Source organism: Oreochromis aureus, linkage group 11, assembly GCF_013358895.1.
Source record: "Oreochromis aureus strain Israel breed Guangdong linkage group 11, ZZ_aureus, whole genome shotgun sequence".
Lineage (NCBI taxonomy): Eukaryota > Metazoa > Chordata > Actinopteri > Cichliformes > Cichlidae > Oreochromis > Oreochromis aureus.
The window spans coordinates 25,611,578-25,633,981 of NC_052952.1; the positions used below are offsets into that span (position 1 = coordinate 25,611,578).

Here is a 22,404-nt window from a genome sequence, read left to right on the forward strand (position 1 = left end):
CTCTACAACGATATCACTACTCCAAGTAAGGAAGGACCTGCTCCCAGATGCCTGAGTGGATGAATAATGACACTGTAACACAGTTTCGCTCTCCCCCTCTCTGATAATGAGGAACAGAAGAGCAGAACCTCCCCGAGGCGCCGCACCTGGACTGGACTGCCTTCCTGTCTGCCCTAGCCGCCATCCCTCTCAGGAGATATGCAGAGAACAGTGAGACACTGGCCTTCTGCCAGGTTCTCAGTCTTAGTTACACTCAATCACACTCAGTTTAGGCTAATTGTGAAATTATGAAACATCCTATAAGGATACCAAACTGTGTTGGACTGCTGTTTTAAAACGAAATAATTTTTGTGGGTCTTTTTGTCCTTTTTCTTGCACATTTAGCTTTTATATAAGCTGTCTGACTTCCTCACCTCCACACCTATATTTTTCTCGTTCTCTCTACTTCTCACATTTTTCCCTCCAGAGAAGCTTTGCCAAGTGGAGTCAATTAAAACTGTACATCTAAGTGAGAATTGTCTAAGTGTGTATGTGTCTGTGTGTATGGTTTCATAACTGTGCTGTGTGCTTCTTTGTATAAAAGTGTGAATCTGTGGTATTTTCAAATTTGTGTGTGTGAATGTGCATGTCTGTGTGTGTGTGTGTGTGTGTGTGTGAGAGTGTGTGTGTGTGTAAAAGAGTATGTGTAGAGGTAGAGGCTCCCTTGGGGCCTGGCAGTATGGCGCTGTAGCGCTGCACACTCCTCCTGTGAAAACGCCTCCAATGGGACCAGGACAGCTGTGGCCAACCTATACTGCTTTGTGGGCCATAACAAGCATTATGACACACAAACACACACATACACGCACACACACACACCTATTACTCCAATCCTGGCAACTCTGTCTGGCTGCCTGGGTGCCTCCTTGTTTTGTCTGTCAGGAACTATCTTTCTCTCTCTGTGTTTCGTTCTGTCTCTCACTCACACACACACACACACACACACACACACACACACACACACACACACACACACACACACACACACACACACACACACACACACACACACACACACACACACACACACACACACACACACACACACACACACACACACACAAACCTTCACCCTATCTCTCGCTTTCTCATCCATTCTCTACCACAAGTGATGCTTCCCTGCAATTGTGATTTTACATTTCCCCCCCCCCCATTTTTGATTCATGGTGCCCACTTCCCACACACAGTGACTCGTGTCCTGGTCAAATCCTGCCAACCGGGGTTGTCACCCCTTTGTGAAAAGAGTTGTATGTTAATAACAAAATAAGGAAACAAGGAAAAAATGAATTTGCAAGCAGCTCACACATATTCGACTTGTCAGTTACTGCACAGAAGCAACTGACAAACAGAAGTAGCTCAGGAAAATCCTCCTTCAGACTCACTAAATTGCAAGGAAAAGGTCACTTTGTTGTGTTTTTGTGGGGGGGAAAAAAATCATTCTACATGGTCATATTTAAACAAATGTGACAACAGAGACATTGTTTTCTTCGCATTTCATTTATTTAACAGTCACCAGATGATGAGATACATTCTTTTAAAAAAAGAAATAGACAACAAAACTGATATTATTTTGAGATTTTAAAAACTATTATACAATTTTTTTTAATATATAGATTTTGTACAAAATAAAAGTCAGTAAAAGGGTCAGAGGGAGTGACATCTTAAAAAACAGACAAAAAGAGGAAGGGACAGGCGTTGACTCAAACGATTACCACATTTAGGAGTGACAAAGACCAATCTCTTTCATAAATAAATAGAGGAAAATTAGACATCATATATAGCTATCTTTCCAATAGCAGGGCATTGATAAACGTCTGTAGCATAGGATATAACATAACCGCTTTGTGAGGCCCAGTTGCTTATAAAATTTCACGCATTTTCCGCTCAGAGATTAAATGGAACCAGTGCGCTAAAAGCCCTGAAATAAAGGTATTTACCTCAATAATGGGTCTGATAGTCTGTGCCATGCTTGACCTTTGGCTCTAACAATAACCCCCCCCACCCCCACCCCTGCACTCCTTCTTTTCCTTTGTGTGCCGTACTTTGTACAGACCCAGTGCAGAGAGTCTCCTTGAGGGAATTAGAGAATAGGGGTGTCCTCTTTTCTTCTCTCTCTCAAGGCCAGTGAGAAATTAACTGCAGACTCCCCCACTCACAAACGCAGAAACAACTGAGCAGAGCAGAGCACATACGGGAGGGGTGCACGCTGTTGAAGCTTTGGAAGGTCATACTGCGCTACCAAAATAATTTCACCAGTGGATTCCACCCTTACACTATGGATATTTCAGCACTGTCTTCATCAGTCCTTACAATTTCAACAGTACAACAACAACTACAAGACAACAGAATAAACACACAAAAAGTGGATGCGGATGGCTGTGAAGCATTACAACCCTATCAGACACAGACTCATGCCACTGAGATTGGCTGATTGTTTTCTCCTTAAACATCCCCCTTTTTACCTGTTTGAATATTTGAAGTGCAGGGTATAAGCACTGAAAACATGGGAACTAAATGGAGACAATGGAAACGATTTACAATAGGAGTACATGACCTGTTTTGAGACGCACACATCCAAGAGGAATGGAAACTAAGGCTGATGATTGATCCCACTGCAACAACAGGCTTTTGTTCTATCCTTGTCTCCGTCTTTTCTTTTTGTTTACCCATTTTGAGCAGGCATGTGGCCAGTGACATTGGCCCTTCTCAGAGCAGGACAGCAGGCAGAGTGACTTGGCGTTAATCACCATTTTGTCTCACTTTCTTGGCGCATTAAGCTGAAGAAGAAAGAGGTGGCCCGGGCAGCCGAGGTGAGAGATGGGAGGACAACACGTTAGCCTCTCAATAATGACACATCTCTGCCGCATCACTTTGGAGATTAAAAGCAAGATGCTGAATTTCAATCAACCTACATTAATGGCTTGGTGTGAGGAATGGTCACTTTGTCTCCACTCGCAGACGGAGACGGAGAAGGAGAGAGAGGGAGACTAGCACAAGAGGCCCAGGTGAGACAAGGTGATATGACATTTTAATTCACCAAATTGCGCGCTGGCCACTAATGATAGAATCCATTTAACAGCACGATGACAATATTCTCGAACCAATTGCAAAGAAGCTGAACAAAAAAATGTTGCATCCGAGAGAAAAGTCAAAGCGCAAGACTATAGCTATAAACAACAGGGCTGCTGATGTAAGATAATTACGTGGAGCTTATGAATGAGTGAATGTGAATGTCTTTCAAATGATGAACTGGCTTCTGATCGTAACTCTGTTTAAGTCTAGTGTACAATTGAATTTCAGCCAGTCTTGAGGGATATTGCATTAAATAATATATTAAATTGAGGTATAAATAAGTCATAAGAAATGCCTATGATCTTAAGGTACCACTAAATTTGAAAACTCACATGTAGCTGAGAAATTTTTCTGTCAAAAACAGTTCTCCTGAACTTTAAAAATGACAGTATATAAGCAAACGACTCCAATTTTATCAGTTCATAAATCTGACACTTTATTAGCAGGGCTTGTTATTCCTCATTTGTTCTTGTCAAATACTGAAGCCACCTTACAAAACATGCCAAGCTCTGCCTGAGCTGCTCTGTGAAGGCATTACACCGTGAGATGTGACCCACTTGCAATAAAGTGCATTCAGAGTTCAGTTCTCATGGTAGATGAGAAGCGATGTTGGGCAAGCACAGCTGAGAGATTGTCATCACAGTATAGCTGATTTGAGGAAAAACTTAATGTGACATGAACTAGAGGGGGATCGTTTAAAAAAAATGGGGGAGGGGGGATGACAGTGGAATTGTCAAGACAACAAAGAGACATGGGAGTGTGGATCCTATAGTCTTTGTGTCAAATCAGGAATGTCACAGTTGAGCACAGTGCTTCATGAGGAGGGTCGTTCTTTCTGAGGGTTAGACGTGTTGTTCTTGACTTTACCCAGGCACCCAGCTCTGGTTGCTATGGGCTTGCTGTGGACCAGCCAGTCCACTCATTCCCATCCCCATCCCCATAGTCACACCCATTCCCATACCCATGCCGATGCCCACACCTTGGGCTAAGGAGCAGTCAAAGTTGAAGTCCATCTCCTCCCCAGAGTCCATGATGTCATGGAGGAGGATGGACTCCACATCGCAGTCTAAGCTGCCATGGAACATGTCAATGTCCAGGTCAGCTGGTAGTCTCTCATGGGGGTGAGGTTGGTGATAGCCGTGGTAGTTGCTACCAGCGGTACCACTGCCCATCCCGAGGCCATGGTGATACGGTCCATTACTCATGCCTTGGTGTTGTGGGTCTGGGTAATGGTTGTGACGTGGGTGGGGAGCTGTGGCAACATGGCACGAGTCCTGGGGCATGCCGAGCATACCTGCTGGATTTGGGGGGAGGGTGGTAGAAGCAGGAAGGTGGGCATGTGATGGGGGGCTGTACAGGTAAGGAGCTTTGTGGTTGTAGGTCTGCAACTGATTGCTGCTGCCACGTGGGGTCAGGGCTGCAGCCCGGGGTGGTGTGTGGTTATGGCTCTGGCTGAGGCTGTGACCATTGTGAGTGAGGCTGTGAGGTGAGTTGTGGTTGGTTACATTGTTGTGATTATGACTGGGAGTATGGCTGTGAGTTCTGTTATGGCTATGAGCTGAGCTGTGACTATGCGGTCCATTGTGGCTGTGGCCATTGTGGAGGCCGGGGTGGTGGCTGTGATGGTTCGATCCAACTCCATTTGTAGCTTGATTCATCAGAGAATGGCTTTCCCTCTCCTGTCCCAGCATCATGTCCTTGGGACAGTATTGCTGTCCAGCTGGACCCCCTGTAAGCAGACTCTGAAGGGCATTAGTGCTTGAGTATGCCCGCATGGTTCCAGAGAAACTGGCTGGTTTGTTCTCCTGAATGGTCTGCATGGGTGAGTGGTGACGCAGCATCCCCATGCCTGTTGCCCCATAGACACTTGAACCATAGGAGCCCTGTCCCTTCACTCCAGAGTTGTAGTGATAGACAGCACTTTGGTGCTTATGTCTGCCAATAGCTTGATGCTGCTGGTGTTGCTGCTGCTGTGAACGATGATGATGATAACCATCCTCCATCATCTGCTCATCCAGACTGATGGCACCCGTCAGGTTAGCCAGCTGAGGCAGCTGCTCAAGAGGAGGACAGTGATTTCCAGCACCCATGGATGGAGAGCGTGCACTAGTTGGCGACGGGTAGAGGTGAGGGGAGGTGGAACAGGACAGGCCGCCCTCCTCTGGTTCCTCTGGTTCTCCCTCTGCGAGGATGGGTGACAAACGCCCACTAAGGGTAGATGCTGATGAACTTGCCCTGGAATGGAGGTCTGTCCAAGCATCAAACTCTCCATCTGTTCCAGATGCACCTCCGGCTCCTGGGAGGCCTTTCCGTGAAGGGCTGCCATGATCAGGGGAGCTCTGGAGCCCCACACCAGCAGACCCAGCTCCAATCCCAGGGCGGCCAACCCTCTTGCCTCTGATCCGGCCTTTGCTTTTTAGGTATTTTGTGCTGTTGTCCATAGAAACTGCTCGTCTCCGCGGGGCTTTGCCCATTTTTCCTCCATCTGGATTGAGCATCCACCAGGAACTCTTCCCTGTGCCCTCATTCTGCACCCGGATGAAGCGTGTGTGAAGGGACAGGTTGTGTCGGATTGAGTTCTGCAGAAAGATAAAAGAGAAAGAAAAATATCAAACTGTAATATGTTGTATGTCATTTCAATTACTATTTATGTAAAAATTTAAACAATTTAAATAAGGGAAACGTGCATAAGATGTAGATTAAAAAGTTCCAACTGAAAATAAGATTATTTTTATTACATCAAGTATTAAAGTCAACGTTCAAGAAAACCCTAACCACAAGCACAGCTGTCAGTATTGCATATAAGCCATCCAGTCCATACATGATGAGTCACAGAAAATTGTCCTAAATTATCAGGTCGCTTCCATTGCCAATATTAGATGCACAAAACACACAGAAGTAGATACTCAAACCTCTGTGCAATCAGTGTCGACTAAAATCAGGAAATTTAGAGCTCACTGAAAAGCACAAACATGCTCAAATAACAGCTACAGCTGGCATAAAGCAACACCCTGTCAGTCTTATCCCACCTGAAATGACCGAAGACTCAGACTTTAGACATTCTCCCTATGTACGTCAATCCTCCCACTTTCATTTCCATCAATCCATCTGTCCTCCTCTACTTCTGCTTTTAGCTGGCCTGATGTAAACCACTGAGGTTAGCTGTACTGTATGTTTGAAGTTGGTGCCAGTCTGGCTTAGTGCCAGCTCTGTCTCTTTCCTTCACGTAGGTTGAATGGGGGGATGTATCCCAAGATTGAGCCGGGAGGAAGGAGGGCTAATGGATGTATCTCACCCTCTGACAGACCTTCACTGTCTATCTCCCTTTCCCTCCCTTGTTCTCTCTTTATCACAGTCCTGTATTTCTTTTTTGTCACTAAATGCTTCATATTTCAACTTGTCTCAATTTTCCTTTTTCCTATTTTACACACTTCTTTGAACGCAAGTCATTTCCCACTTCTGCCTTCAATCTCTATGCCTTCAATTATACAGTGTGCCACCAATTACTTTCCCATTATCCTCTACACTGGCATGGGTTGGGCTTAGCCAGTGACTCGGTCATTCAAAGAATATAGTTTCTTTTTTTTTAATCATTTATATCTCAAGGGTTGGTGAATAATAACGATTTCCGAGTGTCGGGGAATCTGTTGTTACAATTCTGCTGTTTTTTTGCTGCATAAGTAATTTAGATGCTCAAGCAGGACAATATCAAATCAAAAAGCATCTCCTGCAGTTTGGAAATATACACATACAATGGATTGTTTCGGACTGAGGGGTACTCACACCACCATCTTCATTATGTTGCACATTATTTATATTCAGAGCGAATTGCACGGCAGGGAAACAAATCAAATTGCGACGGTGAACATATAAACGGGAGGTGAGCTGAATTCAGGTGATCTGTGAATGCCTCCTTGGGTTATCTCGCCGTGACACCTCCAGAACTGGGTAACCATGGCAACCGGGTAAACGTGCAATGGCAGAACTATATCATATTGTGGTAAGAGTCAAGAGAGTCAGAGAGAGAAATGGAGGGAGAGTGGGGGATGGGGGAAAGGATGCAAGAGGAGGCGGCTGTTTGATGCTGCTGCTCCAACACTAAACAGCCTTTCATCTTGGCAGTGCAAGTCCGCAGGGGATGCCCGCTCCCTGCTTCTGACGGCTTCTCTACGTGCCGCGCCAACTCCCTGTCTCACCCTGGCTGGCTCATCCACCTATCATACCACTCCAAATCATCCCCCCATCAAGTCCGGTGCATGCCTGAATTAAAACATATGTAAGCTTTCATGCCTTTCCATCGCGGCCGGTGGTAAATGAGGCATCTTTCAGAGAGCTGAACCACTTCATGCCACAACTCTGTGTGACCTGTCTGATTCAAATCTCGATTTATCCCCGTATGAGGGAAGAGCAGCCCCATTGAACTTGGAGGGATTTGTCATCATCCCAAACCCTCTTTATCTGATGAATCCACCTGCTAGAGAGATTTGAGAGATTTCGGATGGAGGCCAGCAACGGCATCATCATCATTACTGGCTGCTGGCTTTCGATACTTTTCCACCACATGTTTTTTGCTGTCATCCTGTTTGCATGTATCTGTGTGTGTGTGCTAGAATTTAAGATTACAAAGGTTGCAGGTGGTTTCATGGTGGGTGTGGTTCTGTCTGCCTCCTGTTCTCTGAGTCAGGGGCAATTTGACCAGCCTCTGGCCCTCACGCCCCTGAAACAGGCAGTCACTGCTAATCCCTCTCCATCCCCGAGTAATCCCAGACAATCCTGGGCTAATCCCAAGTTGATTCAGGGGCACTCCCAGCTGGGTGTCTCACACAGAGCTATGCCAGGTTACCACATACACAGCAGGCAGCTTGGATATGCTATGATCCTATAGTAGCAAAAAGTAAGGGGAGTTTGATGTGGGAAACAGGGACACTACAAAAACCTTATAGGATATAGTTATAAACTACTCCAAATGTTCCTGTGTGTATTTTTACCGGATGATTTTTGAGGCAGGTGTTAACTATATTTTTAATTTCTCCAACAAATCAACTACCTCCAGTTTGTGCTCTGTCCTTGAGGGTTGGCTTTGTGACATTCTTTAGCCCTATGGGTTAAAGAATAGAATAAAATTGAAAACTTTATTATGCATTAAATATTCATAAAATGGAAATTCTCTTTCAGCCCCCTGGCTTGCTGAGACAGACCGATGAAGCCCACAGAAACATACAATGACAGAGGAACACACATCACATGCCTGGGTTCAGGACGCTACTTCCTATTCAAATCATACGCCTTTAATACAATGAGGCTAGTGGAGAAGGCTCTAAATAATGAATGAACCAGTGGGTCATGTGGAGACATCCAGTGCTGGTACCATAATGCTGGAACGAACAAGATGGAGTCATAAGAACTGATGTGACTTCTTTGTTTCATAATCAAAATTTTCAGTTATTAGAACTGAAGAGGCCCTTAGATGAGAGGTGAAACCTCACAAACCACAAAAAAAAGTCAAGTTGCCTTTCATTAAGAATTGCATGACCTGGTTGACTGAGAACCCGCCAGACATATAAAGAGCATCCACCCTCATCAAATACTGCTAAATCAGGCTGTAAGGAGTTAATTTGGCCACTAAGTAAAAGAGGCTAAGGGTGATAGTTTATGGACCAATCAAAGCCAATTAAGGTGAACAAGGCTTTTGTGACTGCAAGGAAACAATCAGCTTGGGTTCAACTGTCATTAAGGCCCAAAACACCTGATAGCTGTTTTAGACATTTAGACAAAAGCAACGGGATAGGACTCTTTGTCCTCAGATTAAAAGATTATGTTCTTTACGAGCAAATCTCCCATGTTGACACTTTTTCCACCCTGCACAGGTGGAATAAGCAGTTGGGGGTGGGAGTTCAACTGGTTTTATAACAGATACAGAAATCTATAAATCAAATCTAGCAGGAACATCTGTATGTGTTCCTCTTTCCTAACGTCTTCAAGAACCATTCATTTGGCTTTTGGAAATCTCACAACACCAATCAATGGCTCTACAGTTCTCCCTCCCTTCTTCCACATGCAAACTCAGTTTGATTCAGAGACTAGAGAGGCCTACTTAATGCTCAAAATCAATGAAGTTTAATGCCTGTCAGTGCGCACATCAACATCTGACTAACTACACAATCCACCTGCAATATGAGGCCAATATGGGTGCTCAATATTCCATGTCCCCACTGGTCATATAACAATGTTAAATCGCCACAGGCTTGTGAGTTAGCTGTCTTTTCCCACTTGCACAAATTGGCTTAATGCCCAACATATCCCTCTGTTGCCTCTCCCGAGATGTCAGTCAGGCATTAACATTGGGAGTAGCTGTAATATGGGGGTAGGGGGTATTGTGTTGGATGCAGTGATTCATCTGGGATAACCTGATTGACTGGCATGGGTTCAGCTGTGCTGGGGGATACAGCAGGAGGTGAAGGGTCCTGGGTATAAGGGGCGGGAATATAGCAGTAGCACAAGGGGCCCCTCTAAGCCACACAAATGGGTGCCCTCAAAATGCCCCCCACTTTCCCCATCCCCCTCCATTAGGGCAACATCAGAATCCACTCAGGGTTTTTTCCCGCTCACTCACAGAGGAGTGAGGAAACAGGTCAAATGGTTTATAAGACCCATCTTGTGGTGAATGTGCACTCATTCAAACAGAACTTAGTGAGAAACTAAGGACTGTGAATGAGGTCTGGGAACCAGCAAAAAGAAACCACTCACCCGATTCAAACAACCTCAAGAGTGAAGCAGTGTGGTGCGCTTGCCCAGCTAAGAACACAGCAGCTGTTCTTGTAGTGGCACCGGGTAAAACCGTTTGCCACACTCGACTGGTATTACCAAACCATTTCATGCAGAATGGAGCCATTATGTATTGTCAAAGGGTATCCCTCTATGGTGCACATTCATTTGATAAGCCTAAATCAAGGGGGAGTAACAGAAGCGCTAACTGTGTTTATTGTAATGCTGTTTTTGCCTGTGCAGAAGGCAGGAGGGATCAGGGGGAGGGGAGGTTTCAACACAAGCAGTTTTGTTCAGCACAGGAATGAGTTTTGTCAGCTAAGCCTGTCTCCAGGCTATTGGTGGAAATTAGCGCCAGCTAAATATTCGCTTTCCGTGATTGATGTCACGGCTCGCGTTGTCCCTTTGAAGGGAAATAAAGAATTTAGAGCCATGTGGATTAATAGGGACAGGGTTGGGGGAATTTTATGTGTCTGAGGGGGACTTGAAGAGCGACTGAAGGGCCTAATGGCGGCACAGATATGGCACAATGAAGCTGTGACGATATGGTGTGTCAGAGAGAAGGAAAAGACAAGTGAGACTATGACAGTGAGTACAAGAAAGAAAATTGGAAATTGTTTGCGCGGGTGTGTGTGTGAGAGAGAAAAAGAGAGATGTAGCTATTTGCCTGAGAAGCCCAGAGTCAGATGATTAAAATCCCTTTAGGAGGCTTCTTTAAGAGAGACAGATGGGCAGACAGGCCTGTTTTGGAATGCAATCAAATTGAAAAGATTAAAAAGGAGTCTCTTTTATTAGGAGGTGAGAAACAGTTACTTCTCTGCCACATGCCATCATCGCCTCCACAGCAGTGGTCACGACTGCATTGGCATGCAAGGCACATTGCAGCCCTTGTTGAAGAAGAAATAAACCTGGGATTAAGAACTGCTTCTATCTCCGTGTATCACTGCGGGATCTCTGAAGATTGGCAGCTTTTGTAATTTCTTGTAGAACAGCTATGCACTGTAAGAAAAGTCAGAAACTTCAGGTTTCAATTTTTCTATCATCATTACAGGAAAGGCTAAATGCTAACTCATCAACTCGCCAATGACCATCGTTTTACAAATAGAACTTTAACTTAATCCAAGCACCAAATGTGAACAGGTACAAATCAAATGTGCATTCCCTTGGCCGCCATTGTACTTGAATAGACCGAGTTTGCACAGTAGAGTGATTCAAGCACTGTGAAAGGTGCTCTGTACCCGACCCCATTATTCCACAACACTGCAGGAGTGCCATTTATAAAAAGGCTTAAAATGGAAAGCAAGTGTGTTGTAGTGTGTCTGGTAGCCTCAGATCAGGAAGTGGCTGTGAAGAGGGATGTAATGGAGTTGGTAGGGGATTCCTGCCTGACTGTGCACTAATTGCAGCCAATGGCTGGCGACCCATCAGCCGTGCCCACCCTGGTGGGAAAGGTTGGCATTGGGGTGGCAGGGTGTGGGATAGAGAAGGGCTGCTGCAGCTTTGATGGGTAAAAATAGATACTAACAGATTAGACGAGCATCTGAGACCCGGATAGGAGATCGGAAAATCCGCTCGGCTGATGCCAGGGGCAGCTGAGTGTTTCCGGTGGGCACAAAGGGGACACAATCTGGGCATCACGTCTAACTCCCACGCACGAAACGGGGGAGCCGTGTGGGCACACAAATGGGCACGTGCCACAGTATAGCATGGGTGTGGTTTTTCCACTGGGACCTGCAAGGTAGGCAAAGCTCACACCCTCCCACAGAGGATTCACACAACAGGTGTTAGGGCTGGGCCACCTGTGGGGCCGGCCGCCTGCTCGCACTTCACACCTCGTCTAGGGAGCAAACTAACATTTTCCACTGGGCTTGCCATGCTTTTGTTAAAGAGCAACACGTTTCTGGAGAGGCTTTTACAGCTCTTTTTTTACAAGATCTGCAAGATATGCGTGCGTTCAAGTGTGTGCAAGTCAATCTGCATTTATGTGAGTGCCTGTGTGTCCATATTTGTGTATCAGTCCATTTAATAGCCAACAGGCACAGTGTGGATTTGATTATATTGAAACCTCCCTCTGTTATATACAAAGAAACTGTCAGCCAACAATGGAATCAATGCGGGCCCGGGCTTTTTTTCCCCACACTCAGCTTCCACATAATCTCATTCATAACAATGAGAATCTCATTTCCTACATTCTAAAGGTCAGTGCACACCTCTGATCGCACTTTAATAAAAATCATTCTCAGCATTTAATTTAATTTCAGCAGAGCAGGAAACTCATAGGCAGCCATGCACATGGCATGCAAAATTAATCGGATCGTCCCTTTAATTGCTTCAATTTCACAGTATAGAGAAGAATGACCACAATCTCGAAGAAGAAAAATAATGCACAAATCCAGACCACAGCCACACATCTGTAGAGGCGCTTACTCAGACAGAAAAAAAAGACGACAAGTGGAGTCATGTCAGCTGAAGTGCCAGGTTTGGTCACATTTCAATATAAAAAAACATTTTTTTTGGATGCTCAGCAAGGACTGCCTCCATATCTTTTTGTCATCACACATTTTAAGTCTCACCTAAATTGGCAAAGTGTACTCAACAGCCACACGTTCATTTTCAAACACACGCTCACACACACACCTGTACACACACTCACTCCATCTCTCACACACGTACATTGCACACACATGCCAACATGACACAAAGCCTGGCACACCGGGCACACTCATTACCGCAATGCCAAGCTACCAGTTGCTAAGGAGACCTGTGGGAGAGGGAGGGTTCCTTGTTGTTGCCATAGCAGCCGGCTTGCTCCCTGCCAACTCTCTCCCTCGGGGAGAAACAAGGCAAGAGGTGGGGGGTGAAGTGGGTAGAGGTAGGGGGCAGCAGTTTAATAGGGCTATGAGGTGCAGAGGAACTTCATTAGCCATCACTGTGCAGCGCACCAACCACTGTTTCCCATGAATGCCTACCCACATGCTGCACTTCAGCCTGCAGACTTCCACTTACTCACGCACAGCCCATAGACCCCCACTTATTCATACACCTATATGGAGAAGAAGATGAGAATTGCATGCTTAGAATGAAAAGCACAGTTTATCTGCACAGGGGAGGGGTTGAGAGGCCAGAGGTGGGTGAGACACAAAAGAAGTGTCTTGAATATAGGGGCCTATTTGGAAGAGAAGAGTGGTAGGGATCTAAATCACAGAGGCTTAGATAGTTAAAGGCTGTATGGAGACAATTTCCTTTGCGACTGTGTCTCCCCTGAACCAACTTTGACCTTCGCTGACACCCTTTGTCCTTCACAGTACAGAATAGCACTATACAGCCAAACAAAGAGTTTTCAATGCACTACTGCATACTCTTTGTATGTACAACAGTATGTATAGTATAATATAGCGTAGGGTATGTAGTATATGCAGACTTCACACTTGAATTCAATCATTTTAACAAAAATATTACAATGTTTAGGAATTAGGGGATTTTTTTTTTGTTCAGATGCTCAAAAGCCATTTAAATAGGTTCAAGTAGCATAATTGTAAATATAAGGATCATTTTTTAATACTTGTATAAGAGCCCTTTGCAGTTAATAAATATCTGAAGTTTAGGTCCCAGGGACATAAGGATAGAGGAGGCTACTTTGAAAAATAAAAATCAATGATGTAACCCACAGATTAAGTCCACTTTGATTTCCTTCTTGCGGACATCACCCAGACTTTCACTAAGTAACAGTATACTGAGTCCTCAAACGTGTTGAACAATGGGCTTTTTCTCAGGAAGGAAAAGGTAAAAGTGATTGCACCGACATCGTGTTCATGGGGGGGGAAAGAGGTACTAATCCTTGAACTGTCAAGTGTTTGCGGTTTAAGAGTCAGAATATTGAATGAAAAACAAAATGTAACAGATTTTTATCAGTTTATCAAAGGTACACTCCTGTTATTTAAAATCACTGCTTTATAATAGATCTGAAATCAAATACAAAATGAATCCAGGCTCATGTGAACATGGCTTTAAAGCAGGATACTTGTGGAATCAAGGAGAGGAGAGCTCTGGTGTAGGGTCAGGGTGATTTCTGTATTCAGGAGCAGTGCTTCGAATATTGACATCCCAGTAACCCATGATGCACCTGGCTGTCTCAAATTCTCATATTTTAAGTGCATGTGTACAGTATGAATGAGGGAGGCTATTGATTTGTTCTGAATGAACTCAGTTTGTGTATACAGTGAGGAATACCACCCATCTCAGCCTTTCCACGCGACCACAGAAGCTTGGCCAATTTCACCGTAAACCCATAAGGACGTGAAACGAAGGATGACGAGAAAAAGACACTCCTGTCCAACTGAGAGGAACGAGGAGATGGGGGACAAGAGAAGAAGGGATTTACCCCTCCTCCATCAAGTCTCCCCCTCCTCCCTCTGTTTTGTGAAACAAAAAGAGACCAACTAAGTCAGTTTGAGTTAGGGCTTTATGTGTGTGCATATGTGTGTGTATGTAATGAGCACATATGCAATAAAGGGAAAAAGAGGAGCCAAAATACTGTAAGTTGTACACAGCCTGTGTGAGAGTGGAGCAGTGAGGGGGGGAATGGGCAAAGGTTTGCTGCTTTTTTGGGTTTTTTTGAGTGTGGGGTGGGGGTTATATGATGGAAGCTCACTCTCTCTCTCTCTTTTTCTAGCCTAAGAGGGCCAAACTTGCTTTCAGCTCCTCGACGGGAGACGCTGAAATATTAATCGCCACGCTCCAGCCGCAGACTAGTGAACACAATCGCTTCAAACTCCCACCCTAATGAGTGTGTTCATGAATGGCTAATGTGCACAGATGGGGGGCTGATGACTGGATAGATCGCAATGGGGAGGAGACGGAGGGAAATGAGGAAGGGAGGGAAAGTGAAATTTTGGCGGGGTGGGCTAGTGAGGGGGTGCAGATGCATGCCATGACCTTTTAAGAGCCTCCTGAAAATATAATTAACACTAGCCCTATGCTAGTGTTTCTTTCTTTTATTGCCTCTCCCCCCCCTACACACACACACACACACACACACACACACTCTTGTTCACACAGACTATGATTCCTTATTCTCATCGTCTCACCTCCGAGTGTTATCCTATTGTTTACCCCTTGCCCTTAGCACATACGCTCCGTTGAGCTGATGCACAATCGTTTTCTGGGGATTAAACTTCAAAATGATTCACATACTTTCAGGGAACACCTCAGCGTTCCCTGCCATGTTTTCGCAGACGTCCGGAAATAAGTAAAAACATGATTCAACATTAAAACTGCAGAAGCGGTATGTTTTTCCTGGCCCCCTACATGGATACATCACAGAAAGGGGATGGAATGAATTCACAGGGCGTGGAGGAGCAAGGTGAAGACTTCTTTCACCTTTAATACCTTTTATATCCACGGAGAATTTAGAGTTACATCACACATGGTTGGTTTGACTCTTAAATGAATCTTAACCTGCTTGCAACAAGGGGCGCATAGACTAAAACACTCTCTCAGCTGGAGGTTGTTGCATTTGAATGTTAATGCATTGCATGCAGATTTTATGGCTTTATCTGACCCACTGGTTTTAAGCTGGGGACACATTTATCTCAGCATATTCCCATCCTCATCATCGACTACTCTCCTAATGATGTTGGATAAGATGTGAAGAATAGCAGAAATGTAAAATAATGCATCTTCCCAGGACTCTCCATTAGGCCCCCAGATTAAGAGCACCCATGTCAACGCATATACAGACGCACACCAATGCATTAACATGCATAGACTCTCAGCATATAATTAGAGGGATGAGATGCTGTGACCTAATTCCAAAAGCGCTCCATGGCAGTTAGGATAAAGGATAAAATAAAGTAATGATTCAACACATGCTTTCTCCTTTTAAAAATGAACAACACTGAGGTAGCAGACAGTGAGACAACCTCCACCATAGATCCTGTACAATTATGTACCTCACTAGGATGCTTCCATAAATTTGGAGCACAGTCAAATATTCCAATTTGAAAACTGGCAGCATCACAAACCTGCTCATGCTCACTGTACTTTAAGTGGCTGATTGAAAAAGATACTTTGCTGTCAAAAAATCAATTTCTGTCTCACTAATTCCCTCAGTTCTGTCAAATTTGCAAAATAATGTGGATTAACCATGCAGTGTGACACTTGATGCTGTACCTGCAGAAACAAATGGAAAAGCCTGTTTAGCCAGAGGAATTCTTGATTAAAAACTATGTTATACAACATATGTCTGTATTGGCATCTCAAGTTTATTTGCCATCAAGCTGACAAGCTCAAAGACATGTTGGTTGCATCGTTAACTAGCTAGCTACCCTGTGATTACCTTGATGGCCCGAGTCTATCCGTCATATAAAAATTCCTGAGGACAGATGCAGCTCAATGAGGGCATATTTATAACAAGTGCATGTCCGTGAGCAACACTTGGGGGAGGCTTGGGCTTGCGTGCAGAGAAAGCATTGGTCACATACTCATTCAAATAGGCACAAATACACATCTGCCAGCATTTTTCAATGGGCTGCTACGTGAGTGTGAAGCAGTGCTACACCTCTATATGTTTTTGTGTGTCTATGTCACGACACTCCTGGAAGGGGGCTGCAGCGTTTCCGCCTGAGCGCGACTGTCAGTGGGCATCACTCAAGCCTGCAGTGTGGCAGGACGCGAGGATCATTAGTGGAGACGGAGGGAGCGAGAGAGGGAGCAGAATGGAGGAGAGCAAAGGAGAAAAGGGGAGAGAGGGGCAGTGACTGTGCGAGTCGGGCAGTGCGTCTCTATATCCGTCTTGAGAGCATTACACACAGCAGTGCACTTTCCCTCTCTGTCACGCAATCACCCCACCACAAAGACCCCAGAACTGCCCCCTTCTCTGTCATACCCCCCTCCCCCGTCACTTTCCTTCCCTCCACCCATCTTACCCTCTTTCACCCTGCATCTCTGATTGACCCTCTCCATTCCTGCCCATCTCTCTTGGGCCATGCCCTCACTTAAGCATGGTGCGCTGCAGCTTTTCATTTCCCAAGCTCCAGATTTATCCACCTACTTCCCTCCTTCAGTTACATCTTTCCATCTCAGCCCATTGCTCCTACTTTCACGCACTCTGCATGACACAGATGATCTTTTCCTAGCACTAAGCATCATTGCTACTTGACCTACTCTTAACCACACCAAGGAGAAACAACTGTTCCACATGAGCCCATTTTTACTTCTTTTTCCCTTTTGCTTTACTGCATCTCAGCGCGTCATCGCTTGCAGGTATTTGCACCAGGCCTTTGCCATTTCATTCAGCAGATTATTCATCGTTTAGCCCGCAATCCTTCGTTCCTCTGACACTTTGTGTCAGTACGCTTCTTGTCCACAGTCATTTGCGTAACCCGCCAATAGCCTCCCTCTCTATCATTTCCTTCGCTCACCTTCTTTAGACAGAATGATCCTTATGATCTTCTTCTATCTCTCCAGGTGTGCGACCTGTGCTGCGAGGCCCCGTACTGAATACCAGAATCAACATGCCTGACATTTAAACAAGCAGAACAACTTTTATATAGATTGCTATGTTGGCACAAGCGCTAATTCTCGCCTTAGTTTGCTTATTCAGGAGGTCTCCAGGTTCAGGCATCCATCTGTGTGCTTTACTGTCGTAGCATTTATCACACACAGATTAGGCCTATTCTGTGATACATTTGTCCCCAATGAAACATTAGTAAGCCTGGCACAGGCGGTGAAAGCAGTTTAGCAGTACAGCCAGGCTAATGACAAGAGTACAACAGTGTCTGTATCATAAGGTTTTTGTCTCGCCATTCATTTTCAAATAAGGATTATTAATTCTGTGCTGCAAAATTGAGGTTTTTTCCCAAGCCACCATTTGTACATAAAAGAGGAACAGTTATACAGCTTGTATTGTGTAAAAATTTGCCATAATCTCTTAAGCAAAAGAAGAACAAATTTAACACAGATAAAGTAAGACATTTAAATGCCACCCCTTATTCTTTGGGTGCAATTAATGTGATTCCCCCGATGTTTTCATTTAATATGCTAAACAGTTCAAAACAATGCAAACCTTCATCGATAAAACAATAATTAAATTAACGACTAACACACATAGATATTTTTAAGTAGTAACTTAACAACTTCTAGACCTTTAAGCACTTACTCCAACAAACAAAAGAAAGGGAAATGGCTTCCACCAATTTTATTTTTATTTATTTTTTATTTATTTTTTGTTTCTTCTAAGACATTCAGAATTTTGGAGAGGTATTTACAGATATAGGAAAGACGGGAGCTCAAAGGTGCATTTGCACACATGATACCCTGACCACAACGCCATCCCCTCTGCTGCCCCTCTTGCACCTCCTTGCCACTCATCTAGATCTCTCCCCAGCCGGTCTTTGGGCAAGGATCACTTGTAAGGATTTGAGAAAAGACTTCACTAAGCTGATTGCTAAAGGGAAGGGGCAAATTACCATTGCACAACGGCGTAAAAACCTTCTTGGGTCATGATTTGCCTTATGTAATAGATTGTGTGTACGTGTAACAGTGTGTATGTGTGTCTGTCTGTGTGTGTTCCCGCAACACCACCCCTCCCACCCACCACTCCTACCCCACGCCATTTACCCATTTTGCACTAATTGAGGGATCTTTTTTCGGAAGCTGTTATTGCACGCATTTAATTATTTATTTTGACGGGAAGCAATCTGGTGGCTAGTGAAGGGATCGCGAACATGGTGTGTGTGTGTGTGAGACAGAGAGAGAGAAAGAAAGGGAAAAAGTGAGTGGGAGGGCAAAGATGACCAAGACTAGGCCAGTATAGCTTTTTTGGCAGGGGGGGGGGGCTTAAATGTGTGTGTGAGGCCAAAGCTACTGTAAGCTAACTATGATGTATGTCTGTAGGGCTTTGCATGTAAGAACAGTATATAAGAAATGTACTGGTTGTGAATGACTGTGTGCATATGTGTGTGTTGCATCTCAGAGTGCACGGCTTTCTGAGTGCAATGGGACTGCACTAATGGACGCACACTTGAGCTGAAGTGTGCAGAGTGTAGCTGAAGTGCAGCCAAGTCTAGCTTCCAGTCCTGCTTGGAAGCCCTGTAATCTACTCTCTACTATTCTAGCTCTCTTTTCTCTCCCTCCCCATTTTCCTCTCTTCTCACTCCCCGTCCTTCTATCGCTATCTAACAATTTAATATTTTCATCCCTTCTTCATTGACTGAGCCAGCTTCCCCTGTCTCCCCACTGTCTCCCTATTAAATCTCTTTATCCTGGTTCTGAAACTGGAGAGACGCAGATCAGCAGCATCACCGACTGGCTTTGGACTTTACTTTTCTTCTCCTTCCCCTCCTCCCTGCCGTGCAGTGAGGAGAATGAAATAAGGGAAGACGACATGTAACCACCAGTAGTCTTGACCTTTATCAAGCTCCAGTGCCTGAGGCAGGGTGAATGAGACATTAAGAAAATGACTGAGCATTATTAACCCCTACTTACTTACTTACACACACACACACACTTGGCACACTGTCTGGTCTGAAAAATGGCTCTGATGTCTCTATCCTTGACTGATACTTTTCTGACAGTTAAGGATAAGCTAATGCCAATTGATCAAACTGTGAATAACACTTACATATTCTCTGTCACGTCACTTTAAAAAGGGAAAAAAAAAATGGCAAGACCGGCCCGGCCTGCCAGCTCAGATTGTTTAACTGTGATTGATCCCAGCACTTCTGAATGCCAAGTCCTGTGGAGAATTGATGTTTCATTATAAACCAACTGCACAAGTTCTTCAAATAATGCATCAGCCTCGAAGACTAAGCTAGACCTGTGAGGGCTAGACGCTAACCTTGACAGATGCAGTCTCAGCCAATCTCTATTTCTAATGAGAGATCATTTTATCCTGTCTCCCTCTTCTTTTCTCTCTCTCTCTTTTTTTTTCTCCGCCTGTGTGCACGAGCATGCGACTGGCACATGTGCATGTGTGGCCATCCTTCTACTCCAGTCAATCAATGAGCAGAGACAATTCCCCAAGTGACATTTACGGAGAAGAAAGAGAGCCATTTATCACTTTAGTTTTGGGATAATAAAAGAATGACTGAATGAGCCAGTGTGTGTGTATATGTGTGTGCGAGGTAGAGAACAGGCAAGAGAGAGAGAGAGAGAGAGAGAGAGCGCTAAAGATGAAAAGGGGATTTCAAAAGCACATGAAAGGAGCAGGAGAAATGAGCGAGGGAAGAGGGAAATGAGTGATAAAAAGGCTACTTTGTGAGGAGGACTGAGAGTGTGAAATAGAACAAGGGAGGAGAGAAGAGAAGGCCATGAGTGACTGACAGTGAAAAAGAGAGCATGAAAAAGCAGGGTGGTGGCGGGGGGAAGCCTGGAGTAAGGAAAGGGAAAAAAATGCAGAGACACAGGAAAAGAAGATAGAAAAGAGCTCTTGGCACAGAATTGGAAAAAAAAATGAAAGTGAAAGATGGGGGGGTGGCAGAAGTGGAAAAAACGGTCCAAGAGAAAGACAGAAAGGTAGAGGAGAGAATAAGGAGACAACGAGGCAGACGTGCTGGGTTCATTCAGGGATATGAGCAGACTCGGAGTTCAGACCTCACACGGTCAGCATACTAAACACCGGACCTAGTGTCCTGACCCAGATTCATGCCACTGACATACAAATCCAAATAAGGACGGAAGACACCCCCCACCCACCCACCCGATTTTCCATAGCTTCCATCAACACAAAAAGACACAAACTCCCTCCCCCTCATTCCCAGCTGGTCTCGCAGTCACCTCATAACCCAACAACCTCACTCCAATCCTGTAACCTCCCCACACATATGCTGGCTCCCACACACATTTGCTCACACATGGGTTGTTTTACACATACAAATGTAGAGGCCCACAGATTCACGTATCTTTTTCTTTCCTTCCCTCAAGGTTAGTTTCAACTTTTCAGCTCAGGTGAGCCGACACCACAGCTCAGCAGGGTGCTGACCAGTGGTTCCCCGGGATGACCTCCACAGCTCCATCCATCAGCTCCATGGTCCAGCCACGGCACACGCACCAGCCATTAGCATAAAAAAAGCATCTTTCCTGCACATAACTGTTGCAACTCCTCCTCACAGCTGCCATCCTTTTTTTTTTCTATCCACCTGCTCATATCAGTCAGCGTTAACTACATTTCCCTTTGTGAGGCGGCTCCCTCCATCACTCGCCGGTTCCGCCGACCTCAGGTAAAGTGATCGACGGCCCTTACGCGCACCACTTTCCCCTCCCACAGTCCTTTGGCTCGTGACAGGGGCTTGATGGACAGGCACACAGAAGCGAGAGACCTGGCACATGGCTGCCAGGAAGGGTCTGGAGATTGGAGCGTTGTGAAATACTCCGTTTAACTCGACGTACATCATCTCTTTCTCGGGGACAGACACGGCAATCTTCATGCACCTAAGCACACACATTTACACACATGCACATGCGCACGGCCATCAATCCCCTGCATACAGGAAGAGATATCAGACGAAGGGAAAAAATTGAATTAGGAAATATGGGCACAGTGATTTGTGAGAAGCCAGTTTTGAGGCTAGGAGAGAAATACAGCTTGGAGCGCACTTCATCTTATAGCACCAGCAAAGAGGAAGAAGCATCTGTGTTGTTTATCTAAAGCCCCCATCTACTTACAATGGCTTGATTTGAAATATTCATATACATGTATGACAAGATCAGGCCCATTATGTTGCACTCTCTGCGGGGCTTCACTGAATGGACTGAATGGAAACCCATCAGTCAGTGTAAATTATGAAGACAAGATACATTACATAAGCCTATAGATGGGCATGAAGAGGAGTATTATTGTAGCGTCATATCAATCATGGCAACACACGTTCGACTGTGTCATCAGTATGATAATAGGCTATAGGCTATTTCAAGGATAAACCCACCATTATAATAATTCACAAAGCCAATAACAAAAGGAAAACATATTAGGCTTTGTGTAGTGTGCAACATAAGGCATCGCACTGCTCGTGTTTTAGATGGATCTGTAACTATACCCCCAGTCATAATGAATCACACATCATATATCCTACATGGGCTCCAACCAATGATTGTTATTTACTCATAAATTGATGTTACCATTATGGTAAATCAGAGAATTGTTTAGTATGGAAAGAGTCAGAAAGCTGCACCCCGAGGCAGCATCTTTAAGCAACCTCTTTTGTCTGACCAAGAGCGCAAGTTTTATCTAATTTAGGATTACGATATAATGCCGACAAGATAACTAAACTTCTCATTTAAGAAGCTGGAAACAAAACAATATTTTTTTTGGACTGTAAATGACAAGACTGAGAAGTATTTTTCTGCTAAACTATGACTTGAACAACTTACTGTTTCAGCTCCACAGTCTGCCACATCATCTGTAGAGGAATTCTAAAATAGTGTATGCTCTGTATCTAATCATACACACATATAAAGGCACATTTTTAAGTACATATCAAAATAGCATGTTCATAGGATGTTATGCTATTAAGGCGTTCAATAATGTGA

General features: G+C 44.6%; 1 protein-coding gene across 1 annotated transcript in view; it reads right to left on the minus strand.

The window, feature by feature from the left end:
- Positions 1 to 1,530: 1,530 nt before the first annotated feature.
- Positions 1,531 to 22,404, minus strand: part of LOC116313747 (forkhead box protein O1-B-like) — a 28,818-nt gene continuing 7,944 nt past the window's right edge. Inside the window, exon 2 of the mRNA XM_031731526.2 lies at positions 1,531 to 5,690. Within this exon, the coding sequence (XP_031587386.1) occupies positions 3,975 to 5,690 (1,716 nt within the window). The 3' untranslated portion in view covers positions 1,531 to 3,974. The remainder of the gene's footprint in view (positions 5,691 to 22,404) is intronic.